The sequence below is a fragment of the Vulpes vulpes genome, chromosome 2 (assembly GCF_048418805.1).
Source record: "Vulpes vulpes isolate BD-2025 chromosome 2, VulVul3, whole genome shotgun sequence".
NCBI classification, from domain to species: domain Eukaryota; kingdom Metazoa; phylum Chordata; class Mammalia; order Carnivora; family Canidae; genus Vulpes; species Vulpes vulpes.
In genome coordinates this window covers 114,674,027-114,687,690 of record NC_132781.1, presented here as the reverse complement: position 1 = coordinate 114,687,690, position 13,664 = coordinate 114,674,027, and the positions used below count along the sequence as shown (strand labels likewise).

General features: G+C 45.5%; 1 protein-coding gene across 11 annotated transcripts in view; it reads right to left on the bottom strand.

Moving 5' to 3' along the window:
- Positions 1-3,290: 3,290 nt before the first annotated feature.
- The window catches only part of IL15RA (interleukin 15 receptor subunit alpha), a 58,231-nt gene continuing 47,857 nt past the window's right edge, over positions 3,291-13,664 (bottom strand). For 3 of the 11 annotated variants that reach the window (XR_011999971.1, XM_072749623.1, XM_072749624.1), the window contains 2 exons: positions 13,381-13,456; positions 9,528-10,367 (listed from right to left, as the gene is read on the bottom strand). Coding sequence is in view for 7 of the 11 variants with exons in the window: in XM_072749624.1 (XP_072605725.1) it covers positions 10,196-10,367; positions 13,381-13,456 (248 nt within the window). In the remaining 4 variants the exon portion in view is untranslated. Of the gene's footprint in view, positions 3,363-4,198; positions 4,280-7,985; positions 10,368-13,174; positions 13,457-13,664 lie in introns of those variants that run through there. The other 8 variants (XM_072749616.1, XM_072749615.1, XM_072749614.1 and 5 more) reach the window with 8 other exon arrangements.

The window sequence follows — 13,664 nt, the reverse complement described above, 5'->3', positions numbered from 1 at the left end:
CACTAGAGACAAAGATCCTCCAAGCTCTCCAGAAGGAAAAAAAGTCATCTGCAAATCAAAATATCTTCAGATTCCACAGCAATAACACCATAGACCTGTACCTTTGAGGTTGAGGAGAAATGATTTCCAACTTAGAATTCTAAACCAAACCAAAGGAGCAACAGAATAGAGGCACTTTCACACAAAAATTTTTATCTACCAACCAGAAGCTGCTGGAGGATCTAATTACATAAAGTCAAGAGCAAACCAAGAAGGAGGAGGACTTTCCTCTAAGAAACAAGCTGTCCAAAGCAGAAGGGGAGTGGAGGGTGTACCAAGTGTTCCAGAACACCTTGGTCGGTTGTTTGCATTAACAGGCAGAGTGTTGAGTCTAGAGAGTGATAAACACCAGAAAACTAAGCAAATGGGACAAGAAAACGAGGGCATTAATCTTTAATAATTAAAGCAGTAGGTTGTATAGAAGAGAAGAATGTTGCTCAGCTGCACACAGTTGTGTTTCCGTAGGCTTCCTAATGCTAGCGGGTGTGTTGGAGGCAGGGAAGCATGTGATTGGAAGGGGGTGCGGGTGTTCCACCTTCTGCTTCCACAGTAGGAAGTTGGCCACTATGCCTGAGACTGAAAAATGAAAGTAGAAGTTGATGAGAGCTTACTTAGAGATACAGAGATACACACCCCAACAAGTGGCCAACAGATTCTTTAAACAGTTTCCTTCTGGAGGGGCAGACAGGGTTGGGGTGCCTTTCCAGTAAGGTCTCTCCTATCACGATTGGTATGAACTCTGCCTGTATAGGTGTGGGAAGTGAAAAACCGACATGGTCCACGTAGACGAGTCTCCAGTGAGGTTGGGAATGGGGAAGACAGTGGAAGAGAGGTGACCTGGCATCGGAGAGGGGAGTTTGTCTTTAAAGTGCAAGAAATGTGAGCATGCCTCCGTGTTGAGTGGGATCTAGCAGAGGGGCCCATGGAGGAGGGGTGAGGAGCAGCGGGTGGGGAGGAGGGGTGAGGGGCAGCGGGTGGGGAGGAGGGGTGGGATCAGAAATAGAAAGGAAGACAACTCTAAATGGCGAAGGAGGAAGTTTAGGAAGCTCGCCCTCAATCATTTTAGCGTGTCTTTAGTGACATCACCTTTCGGGTCACCCAGAGAGTGTGGAAGGTTTGAGGCCCATGTGGAGGGCATGAGTGGAAGCAGCCAGCGCAGGCTGGATCCCAACACCATGCTTGTAGTGGATGCGTGCTTCTCCATCTGGCTGCCCGGGCATGGGAGCCAAGAAGGCAAACAGTTAAGATTCACACCCAGGTGCCTAAGCACTGAACACAGCAGAACCAGCGCCCGGGATGGGAAGTCACCCTGCCCGGAGAGCCTAGGCCCCGGGCGCGTGTTGTACCCGCTCCTACCAGGGGGCCGGGGCTGCCTGTGGGCCAACCACCTGGATGGAAAAGGGACTTGGATGCCCCTCAATGATCAGACCACCTGAGGTTCAGCACTTCTCCGGCCTGGTCTTCAGCAGTACCCCTTCCTAAACGCCCCTGCACTGTTGGGTTTGCACACAGAGGGGTTGAAAGCTGACAGCTCTGGATCGCCGGTGGATGGGTGCAGTCGGGCTGGTCCCGAAGGAGGCACCGAGACTTCCTCCAGACACCGCGCCCAGATGATTCAGACCTCACACACCCCTCTCTAGATGCTTCAAGGAAGGCCCTCAGCTGCGGCGCTGGGGGGTGGGTTTCAGAGCATGTGCCAGGGACTCTCTTCCTCCCTGGGGTCTTACTGCTCGATTCTCCTCGTGAGCCCCGTGGTCCTGTCCCTCCTGTCTCTCCTGTCCCTCCCCCCCAGTAATTTCCTGGGGGTTTGAATGAAGAGGAAGAACAGCTGGAGAGAGGAGTTTCAACCTCAGTGCCTTTGCTTGCTGACTCCATTGGCCTCAAACATACCCAAAACGCACTCTTGATTTCTCTCCCGCCTCAACTGCTCCCTCCCCTCATCCTTCCCCACATCTGTAAAGGCACCAGTGCAAATCATTCTGACCTGGCCTCTAAGGTTCTCGGCTTCATCCATTTCTCTCCATTATCCTCCCTCTGGAACCAGCACTCTCGCCTCACCTGGCCCGAGGCCACATCCTGCAGTTGCCTTGTACTTTTGCTCATTTTAGCTCTCCTACTCTCCACGGGGAAGGACCCGGCGTCTTAAAATGAAGGGGAAATTATGTCATCCTCCTGCTTAAAGCCCTCCGGGGGCTTCTTGCTGCCGTCAGAATGTCCAGCTTGTGCTTTGGGCAGAAAAGACCTCTTGGCCGGGCCATCTTTTCTGGTCTACTCTTCAACTGAAGAAGTAGCCAACACGATTATCAGTGCTTTGGTTTGGTTTTCCTTTTTTAAATGTCCAATTCAATGGACGTCTTAAGCCATCATTTTCCTAACAGTTTGTTTTCCTAACCTGGACCCAGAGTAAAAGAGGCAACATTTTAATCTGTTGCTTTCCAGCTACAAAACAGAGGGGCCCTGGCTTTCTAGCCTAGAGTCATAGGGACGTTACCACCTACCCTTCTTTCTTCTGCCTCTGCTCAGTCAGTTCCCACATTAGGATCTGTTTTGATAGCCCCATTTCCTCTCACCAAATTCAGTATCGGATTTTTTATCACCCTTTGGGCTGTAACCCAAAACAAAAACTCTGAAGGGCATTGAACAAAAGAATGTTACAATTCCGCCTAGGATAGCAGATAAGGACGCACTGTGGGGCGGCAACGTAAGCTGCTTGGCACTGTTGTGGAGAAGCCCTCTCCCCCCCTGACTTCCCTGCAACAGGCTGTTGGCAGAAGTTTTGGGCAGAGTGTCCAGATGGAGCAGTGACAGTGAGAAGCTGGTCTTCTGTGTCTCATAGGAGCCAGGAAACCTTTCCCAGCGGCTTCCCTGGTCAACCTCATGCCTCAGTGGTGAGAACTAGGTCACCTGCCCATTCCTGAACCGATCTCTGGCAAGGGCATGGCTTAAAATAATCAGGATTTCCTTTCCTAGTACTTGGGATGTCTGCTTGTGGCTACGTGGAAGAGAAGAAATACCTCAATGTTGGGACTTGTTCGAAAAGGAAGGGGAGGGGTGGGCAGCCACCAATAGGGGATTATCCAGTATATAAACAGATCTCGTTTAGGAAATACCTCCCACATGGTAGACACACTTAGGACTTCATGTACCTTATTCCATGTGATTTCCCACAACAAAGCTGGAAGAGCAGGTGATAAAACAGTCTGTAGGGTTGGACCCAGACCACCCGTACTGGGTGGCACGTAGAGCAGAGCCCGGGCTCCAATTCATGTCTCCAAACCCATGGTATTTGTCCTGCCGCCATGGAAACAGTTGGAACTACAGCTCTAAAAAACAAAAACAACAACAATAACAAAACTACATTTCTTAAAAACTGAGTGCATAGAAGGCTTTCAGATGTTCCTAGCCATGGCGTTCTTCAAAGTTGACGCCTAATTCAAGAACATAGCAGCTATAATTACACAGGACTCAGGCAGGGTGGCAACTAGAATTCTTTCTAAGCTGCCCCCGCTGGATAGCACCCAGGGTGCTTCTGGAAACGAAGGCTAATCTGAACATGCTGAAGACCTCAGCAACCACAGGCAGCCAGGTGGCCCTGGGGCCCTGTGGCTTAGAGCAGCTTGCATGCTGCTCTCAATCACCTTGCTCTCAAAGGGGATTTTGAAGCCGATACACTTACTCTGTACTTTGTGCTTTCATCTCTCTACCCGGAGAACTGAAGACACAGCCCTGGGAAGGTCACCATCTGAGTTCATGGTGATGGTATCTACCAGACAGGGGCTGTTGGGTAGAACCAGGGACGAGGGGGGAGGAACCCAGGGTTCTGACTGTATCCAGTCCCTGCAAGACCCTTGTTCTTGAAGGCTCCTTTGCTTCAGCTGGCTTGACATGGAGCTACCAAGCCATCCTGCCACAGCCTTACTCTCTCCCACCAGCCAGCTGCCTCGCTCTTCCTTTTCCGAGTGTGTCATTCCTGCTTTTAGAACCCTCCCTGCCTGTATCTATTTACTTAGATCCCACCCATCCTTCATCACAAGTCTCATTACATTGAAAAAGTCTCCTCAAACATCCAGGCCTTCTAGTGATTTCTTCCTTTCCCAAGCTTCTGCAACATTATTGTGTTCACGACTCCTGTGGCATTCGTATGGACTAAGCTTGTGGTGTGAGGTCTTTGTTTTGATAGGTCTTTCTTTTGGCTGAAAGCACCTCAAGGATAAGTCCCAGAGCTTCAATTTCAGCATCTCTAGTATGGAGAGAGAGAGAGAGCGCGAGTGTGAGACAGAGAGAGAGAGCAAGAGCACAAGTGCAGAAACATATGCCAGTTACAAAGCACTTTCAAACATCCCTTTTGCTCTGCCCCTTGCTGAGAAGGACGATATGCACCTTATCTCCTTGTTAAAGACAGAATTCTTTAACCCTGTGTAACCCCAGGGGTTCTTCCAAGCTGACGAGGCCAACAAAGTCCAAAGAAAGCTTGGCCCTCAGATTTTCTAAGTCCTGTGCTCCCTCCACTATACCAAGGTAGTAGTAAGCAAACGCCATATTTGTAGGGCCCGTAATGAATGTTACAGGAGCTCAGAGGCAGATGATTCTGCGTGCGCATGCGTGTGTGTGTGTGTGTGTGTGTGTGTGTGTGACTAGTTAATGAAGGCTCCCCGTCGAAGGTAGAAATCAAGCTGCCTCTCGAAGGGTAGAGTGGATGTGCAGAGGGTGGCTAGCACTGACAGATGAGGTGATTGTGAGCAATGTGCCTGACCCATGAGCACGGAGCAAGGCAGGTCCTGGGAAGCAGTGGGAGATGCCGTGAGGGAGGCAGCCTGGAGCAAGGTTCTGGATGGCCTTCGTGGGAGCCATTGGAACCTCTTCCCTTACAGAACAGGAGTTGGGAGGTGGTTCACTAGTAGGGCAGGCTTCCTCTTGCAAGATTATTCCTTGGCCAAGGAAGTACCATTACCTTGAAGTGAGGAGCAGCATTACCAGACAAAACTGGGGGCTGCCTCTGAGGACAAGGTGGGGTAAGTGGGGGAGTGGCGTTACTTGTAAGCCCTGCAGATTTCCCCTGTATCTTTCTTCCAGTATTATCCAACCATGCCCTGCCTTGCAGTTAAGAAACCTGGTGGGGCTGTAAACTTGGCTGATGTTTTTCAACGGCATGAGGACTCAGACTCTTCGTTTGGGTTTCCAGTTCTCTTGGCTTTGCTCTCTGAAGGATGAGAGTCAGCCTGGTTATAGAAGTCTCTAGGTTTCCATCTTTTTTTTTTTTTTTTTTTGTAAGGTTTTATTCACCTATTCATGAGAGACACAGAGAGAAACAGAGACAGGCAGAGTTGGAGAAGCAGCTCTCTGCGGGGAGCCTGATGCAGGACTCGATCCCAGGACTCCAAGATCATGACCTGAACCAAGGGCAGATGCTCAACCACTGAGCCACCCAGGTGTCCCTCTAGGTTTCTATCTTTGGCTTGAATTGAGACTTTAAGGATTTGAGCTTGTTACTCTCTCTTCTAAATTATTCACTGTCATTAATAGTAGCCACCTATCTATGGTCTTGACTTTCTTTACCGATCATACTTTAGGATGGCAGGGATGCAGTCTTCCAGAACTGGGCCTTCAGTGGGCGTGCCAGTCCAGGTGTCTTTCAGGGAACTAATTCACTGCATGCCACGGGCTGCTGGGTTCCCATCTCATAATATTAGCAGGACTTTCACTACTTCCTACCCTTTCTCTCTAAGACAGATAACCCAATCACAGATAGTCCCCAGTTCTCTACTTCTCTAGTTGGCAGTATGCTCTCTTAGCACCAAATTCCATATCAGTTAGGAATTTTTCAGTGAGAAGTAATGAAAATTGGGTCTGTTCTAAGGAGAAAGAAAATGTTTTGAAAGCATGTTGGGGACTCATAGGATCATGGGAAGTTGGAGGATTCGATTTGGAAAATGGATATGAACAAACGCCAAAATCTGCAGAGCCAATAAGCAGTATGACAACCGTTTGATCATTTTGAAGCACTGCTGGGTGCTGCTGTGTAAGTTCCATCATGTTCATCCCATATTCTTAGCACAGCTTGTGCGTGCTACCTAGGTGAGCGTATCTGATGGGCTAGCATCAGGGCCCCACACCTTGGTGGGAGCAGAAGGGACACCTGCTTCTCTAAGTTACTGGGCAATAAGGCACTCCAACACAATATTGGGTCCCCAAAATGGGAGAAGAATGGATGTGCTGCATTCTGGAGAGCTAAAAAGAAGAAAAGTAGAATGGGTAGATTTACAAATAGGCTCTTGGGGGAGAAAAGAGTGAGCCAGAATTCCACATAAATGTAGTGTTGTAGATTTATAAATTCTGGGAACATAGCCACACACTGAATTCCAGATACACCTTGGCAGCGTGATGTATCGGGGCTACTACTATTTGAATCTAGCTGGTCTGGCCTTCAAGGAGCCTAGGCTTGTGGGAAAACAAACTCAAGATTCTCTGTTACATTCTTGATGTTCTGAGGCTGATAGTCAAAGGTCCTTCCTTGATGAAGACAATGGATTGGACAGTTAGAAACATGGAGAGACCCTTAAATGTGTCTTTTTGGTCCCTGTTCTCTTCCTAATGTCTAGAAGGTTTAAAAAGAAGAAAATAAAAGTATTAATTAATGATCATGGAAAGATGAAGAGCAATCAATTTTCTTCATGGCAAATGTTGTGGATGACAGGAAATGAAAGAGGGAAAAACAATGTGAATTATGTAGATTTGCAGCCAGCTGACAGATGTGGGCTAACGGCTTGCCTGTTGAACTTTCAAATCCTTTTCCACTAAAAAAAAAAATTAAAAGATGGACTCTTCTCAGTACCCTGCAGGTATCCCTGGATCATTTAATTCATTGATGCATCAGAGATTTTTTGGCATTTACTGAGTGCCAAATATTGAAAGACAAATTGCATTTCTCTGATGGCCCTGGGAGGTACTGTGGTAGGTGGTCTCCAAAGGTAGTTCCCATGGATTCCTTTTGTTGTTCCCCTCCCCTTGAATCTGGCTGCCTGCTGACTTGCTTTGACCAATAAAATGCAACAGAAGTGATGTGTGGCAGACCCTACCCCGGCCGTTAAGGGGCCTGGCAGTTTCTTCTGTCTGCCCCAAGGCCGCCATGCTGCCAGGAAGCCCAAGCTAGCTCAGAGGAGTGCTAAAGCACCCGATGAGCCCATGAAGCCTTCTTAGACCTTCTGACTCAGCCCAGCCACACTCAATGCCGCTGAGTGAGTGCATCTAGTTGATGCCACATAAAGCACAGCCACCTGGCTGAGCCCGTTGGCCCCCAAAGATAATAAACTGTGGTAGTTTAAAGCTGCTGTTTTCCATGGTTGGTTTTCCGGCAACAGATAACTAGAGCAAGTAGCAGATTGAAGGAATCAGGACTTTTGGGTAGGCTAGGGGAAAGTGGTGAGTCCTGAGAACAGTGGCATGCAACCTGCTGGTAGTGGGGAGGCAGGAGGGACTTGGAAGGGGCCCTGATGCAGTGGAAGAAGTGTGCCTCACACCACTATGTAATACTTAGTTGCCCGTAGAACTCACATCCGCCCTTCCACTGTAGGTTGCCACTCATAGGATCATGGGAAGTTGGAGGATTCGATTTGGAAAATGGATATGAACAAACGCCAAAATCTGCAGAGCCAATAAGCAGTATGACAACCGTTTGATCATTTTGAAGCACTGCTGGGTGCTTCATACTCATACTCCTCCTTCACTTCCAGGTCCCATGTGTCCTCCCAAGCCAAGCTGTCTGGGAATCAGTCAGGTACTATTTATGTGTAAAATGAGGATAGAACTCGAGGCAATGCTTGGAACTGTCAAGGCAGGATGGGGAAACCAGATGCAGAAAGACAAGTGGCTGAGTGGCCCCCAAACATCACCTTCTTTATAGCCATGCCTGAGAACAGGCTATCCTATGTCAGAAAAATGTGCTGTACTTTGGTTAAGAATCTTTTATTTATTTAGAGTCCCTTAATCACCTTCAGGGCACTGCATCAGTCCCTGAAAATTCAAAGGTGAAAACAGTTCTTAATTTCAAGATGTTCATCACTGCTCAGTGGGTGAATCCTGGGGCTGTGGCGTGACTTGGCATCATACAGGTTACTTAGACGCATTGCTAAGGACTGTATACCCAGTAAGATAATTACTTTTACCTCTTTACTTCTATTAAAAAAGCACTTGATTCATTTATCCACCCCAAACCCACTGGTTTTGGTCCTTCCAGACATCAGTCCACCCTGCTGGCTTCCCTGTCTAGATCTACTTTTCCTAGATCTAACTTTGGTCATGTAATTTCCTCAGCTTGAATGTGGTTGGTGCCTGCCCGATGCATCACAGACTTACTCTGTGGTGGACCTGAGCCAGGTGATTCTACAGCTCCGAAATGGGGCCCCAGAGTTCATCATGTTAGTTTTCCAAAGGTGACAGTAAAATGGAACTGCAAATCTATAAAGTAGCCTAATGGCCTTTTTACACTCATTAGAAACCTTTCAGAATTCTGGTTCTACTGAACAGCTACCAGTTTTTTTGGTGCCAAGTTGTGTCTTCTGTCAAATTGGTTTTTGAAATAACAAGGATCAGACTCTTTCAAACTGCTTAAAAGAACAAAATGGATCCAGTTAATGGTAAGCTCTAGAAATGTAGGGTAAACAGCTGAGGAGAGAAGCAAAACATTTAAGTACTCAGATAGGTTCAGGAAAACCAAGTACTTAAGGCCAGAGAATCCAATGTCTCCGCTCATGTGTTAGCAATGAGTTTCCTCTTGTTGGGAAAGAGAATTATAGGGAATGAAAATGGCACAGCTCTAAAATCACAACACCAGCCATTGGAAATTCCCACCGTTCCTTCGCTCTTGATGAAACCATCTAAATTGATGACATGAAGAAGTTAGTAAGGAAAGGCCCTTTGGCAGCTGCTGGTGGCATGTGGATGATTGCTGAGCCCGTGCCCCACTTTCCAGATGCTTGTGATGGCTGCCTGACTGCACCTGGCCGTGCGTGAGGCAGTCAATGTCTGGTTTCTGGTTGGGACTGGTCCTCTCCTGCCCCATGGCCCTTCCTAAATGTTGCCCAACCTGGCATTAATCGAGCCATGTGACCTTGGGCAAATCAACTTCTACAGACCTCATATTTCTCATCTATAAAATGAGAAAGTCGGATTAGGCCCTGAATTTATAAATAAGTGTTATTAAAAAAAGAGAACAAAAAAAAAATAGAAAAAGAGAACAATGTAGGGAACAAGACAGTGTATGTGCCAGGCCCACTTGGGTCATAACCTGCCACTTTTTGCTTCTCACATGGAAATCTTATTAGAGATTCTCTAAAACTGTGATCTGATCCAGCTTTAGGCAAGTTTCCCCACCCCCCCTTTTCTTTTAGAAAGAAAAGCCAAGCTCAACCATTTGGGATTCTGCATTCCCATTCTTTCTCCTCTTCTTTATTTGAGGCCCATTACATCTCCTCAGCGATTCTTTCAGTGCATTTTTTTTGTATTGAAAATAGACATTTTGTTTATATAAGACACAATTTCAAAATAACGTTATATAAAATATGTAGCTATAATAGACAAGGAGTATAAATAGAAGTGCATATATATGGAAAATATCACTGAGTTCAGTTTCCTTCTTTCTGAATACTTAAATCAAGTGGATTAATGGAGCATAATACCTCTTTGCTCCCTTTCAGTGCATGCAGAACACCTAACTAGAGGGACAGCAAGTGTTTTGGAACTGCAACGCTGTTGTCATCCTTGTAGACATCTCCTAAGCCAGGAGGAGACTCATAATTATCTTAGAGCCTCATGATTATCTTATAGCCTCCTCTGTAAACTGCAGGTCAGGATGAGGGGTGGAATAGTCAAGCTGCTAAGCTATCCTGAATAAATGTCACAGTGACATGAAGGCCGAGGCCTTTGACCACTCTCAGGAAGGTTTCAACTGCTGGGATTTGGGGGATGCCAGCCCTATACCGGAGGCCAGACAGGGCCGGGCAGGGCAGGTCCCAACCATCCAACATGAGACTGAAAAGCCTATAAATACAGGAGGTGTCTTGAGTGGGCGCCGTCGATAAAATGATGCCAAGGCATTTGTCTTCCTGACTGGCTCTTTCCTGGCACCCACCACCTTGAGTTGTTTCCAGGTCCTCTCTGGCTATGGCAGGGTTGGTGCCTTCGCTTCAGCCTCTGCTGCCCTCAGGTCCCCCCTGGAGTCTTCTAGGTTGTGCGGGTAGTTTTCTGCAGTGTCTTCTTTGCCATTGGCTCCCCTCGTCATTGGCACCTCTTCCATGCTTTCCATTTCAACCTGGGGTGTCTGCGAAGTTTGCCTGTAAAGCAGATCATTCACAGGTTTTGAAAGGAGGAGAGGGTCTCCCTGAGTGAACAGGTCATTCCCAATGAACACTCAGATGGAGTAAACCTAGCTTACGTCCATTCAACCTGGCATTTCAATCTGACTTTGGTGTTTTAACCCCCTCAGCCTCCTAAGATTCACCAGTGCTACTGCTGGAGCAGCTTACCCCATCTTCTCCAATCCTCTGCTAAGAAGCAGTAGTTCAAAGGGCAGGAACAAAAGGGAGAGAGTACCCAGGAGCCCAGCTAAGCCACATGTGATCATCTTGGCAAAAATTATGACACCTTCATCAACCATTTCAGACAGTTCTTGGTACTTGGTACGTGTTTCAAGAAACATATATGAATCGATTCCTGAGTAATGAAGAGTGGGGAGAAGCAGAACATGTTAATTCCACATGTTTCCCCGTCACTGAAGGACTTATGTTTTTAGGGCCTGGGTCAGCAGTGTCTGGGTCAGCAGTTTCCTCCACAGATTATAGCATCTACCTCTTGAGGAGAGGCAAGTCTTTAGGACATTTCAAAGTAACACTTTGAATCCAAAGAAAACAAAACCACCAATTCGAAGTGATATCTGCACCCCATGTCCACTGTGGTGTTATCTACACCCACCAAGATATGGAAGCAACTAAGTGTCCATCTACAGATGAATGGATAAAAAGGATGTGGTGTGTATATACACAATGGAGTATTTCTCCACCAAAATAATGGAGATCTTGTCTTTTGTGACAGCGTGAATGGACTCAGAGGGTATTATGCTAAGTGAAATAAGACAGAGCAAGACAAATACTATACAATTTCACTCATTTGCGGAATATAAAAAACAAAAATAAAACAGACTTGTAGATACAGAGAACAAACATGGTTGCTAGAGGGGAGGGGCTGAGGGGCAGGTGAGATAGGGGAAGGGGATTAAGAGGTACAGTCTTCCAGTTGCAAGATAAATAAGTCACAGGGATGTGATGTACGGCACAGGGAATACAGTCAATCATATTGTAGTAGCTTCATTTGGTTGTCTGATAGTAATTAGACTTATGGGGATCATCTCATAATGCATAAAAATGCTGAATTCATATAATGCACACCTGAAACTAATAGGATATTGTATATCATCCCCACTTCAATTATCCTGTACATAAGCACTTTGAGCTCCTTGGAGTGAGTGCTAAACTGTAAATCAGGGCTCTAGGCCAATGTACTGAAGATAATCTGCTGAAAGCCAATTTGTTGAATGACAAATCTACCTAATAACCCATTTGTAAAAAAAATAAGTATACAGCAAAGAATTGCTTCACAGAATGTACCAAGTAGTAATGCTTTTCAGGCTTACCAATTCTTAAAGATATAATTTATCAATGTTTCTTTAAAAAAAAAAAAGATTTTATTTATTTATTTATGAGAGACACAGAGGGAGAGGCAGAGACATAGGCAGAGGGAGAAGCAGGTTCCCTGCAGGGAGCCCAATGTGGGACTTGATCCCAGGGCCCCAGGATCATAACCTGAGCCAAAGGCAGATGCTTGACCACAGAGCCACCCAGGCGCCCCAATTTATCAATATTTCTTTACTATAGTCAGTGAATATTGATATTTTCATCTTACCCGCAAGTTTATTGGCCATATATACCAAATTTACAAATTCTTGTTAGATCCTATTTTTAATGTGTTATTCTTAAAAAAGATTGTGTACATTTTTTAAGCTAATGAGTACAATCATTATAATCTCTTAAGAATGTAACTCGAAATACAACATTTCATGTAGAAACTTAGTTGTAAACACTTTGAAAATCCTTTTAAAAGTCATTTTTGATTTTGCCAACATTTCAGCATTTGGGGGACTGTTTTGACAGTTTTTTGAGTAATAATACATTAACCTTCATTTCTAAATGATCTCTCAAGTTTATGGCATTTCTTTTGGTTGGGATGGTATTAATAGCTTTCAAAGATTGATGTAAATTTTTATTTAATTCTTAATTTTTATTTAATTTTTAATTTTTATTTTTAAAAGATTTTATTTATTTATTCTGAGAGACACGGAGAGAGAGAGAGGCAGAGATATAGGCAGAGGGAGAAGCAGGCTCCTCAACAGGGAGCCTGATGTGGGACTTGATCCCGGGACTCCAGGATCACACCCTGAGCCAAAGGCAGATGCTCAATTGCTGAGCCACTCAGTCATCCCTGATGTGAATTTTTAGATGACTTTTTCATTTTGGCCTCACAGTAGCATTTCACGGAACATTCATTTTGCCAAAGTGAGGCTTAAAGGGTGGTATAACTCTTATACTGATATATTTAGAAAAGAATTCTTTATTACTAGCAACTAAAAGTTTAGTTTCAACAAATCTGATTTCCATTGTTCATTGTATAATGTTGTATACATTGTATATCAATATGGAATGCTGGTTACTGGTTTCTAACTGATAGATGTGTGAAATGAAGGTGGATTTGCCATTTGAGGTTTTAATGGTAAAAATGCCTCAAGATTAGAATAATAATAAAAACTGATATTTCAGCAAGCTGCAGAAACGCTTTTGTCACAAATGCTGAAATACAGAATTTCAGTTATTAGAAATACAAAAGTCAGGCTGACATGAATAAGCACAAAAATAAAGTGTGCCTATATTTCATGAGTGCATTCAAGAAAATATATTCATGCTCATATTGTAGCAATTGCATATCTATCAGATTGGTTACCGGATACATTCTTTGCTTCTGAAAAGGAAAGAAAACTGTTCATTCTTTTCTTTCCTTCTGGTAAACCTTTGTTACCAGTTAGGTCCTGGCTGCTGTGCAACTGACTGGTGTCCTGCGAAGGGCCGCCCAAGGCTGGCTCTCCTTTTGGCCAAGATGGGCCTGTGGGTGAGCATGAGAGCCTGCCTCAGATAGCCAGGAAGGTGGGAAGGCCCACAATCATTGTGATGCAGCTCTTTTCTCACAGGGAAGCAAGAATCTCAGCCAGTAAGAATCTTGGAGTCTCTTGGCGCTACTCACCTCATTTTTTGGTAACATACCAGAAGAAATACCACACACACTACACAGAGCACAGTAACAGGTGTGAAGATCGCCGCTGCAAGAGAACAGAACTAAGCTGTCATGAGGAAAGTCGTGGTAGCATTTCTAAGAATCTGAGAGTTCTTCCCAATTTATATTCCTGCAGAGGATCCAGATGCCTTCCCAGCGAGCTTACTGTTATTAACCTTTCTTGAGGTCCATGCAGTCCGATCTACTCTCCTTTGGGGCAAAAAGTACAGTCTTTCCCCACCAATACCACCAGT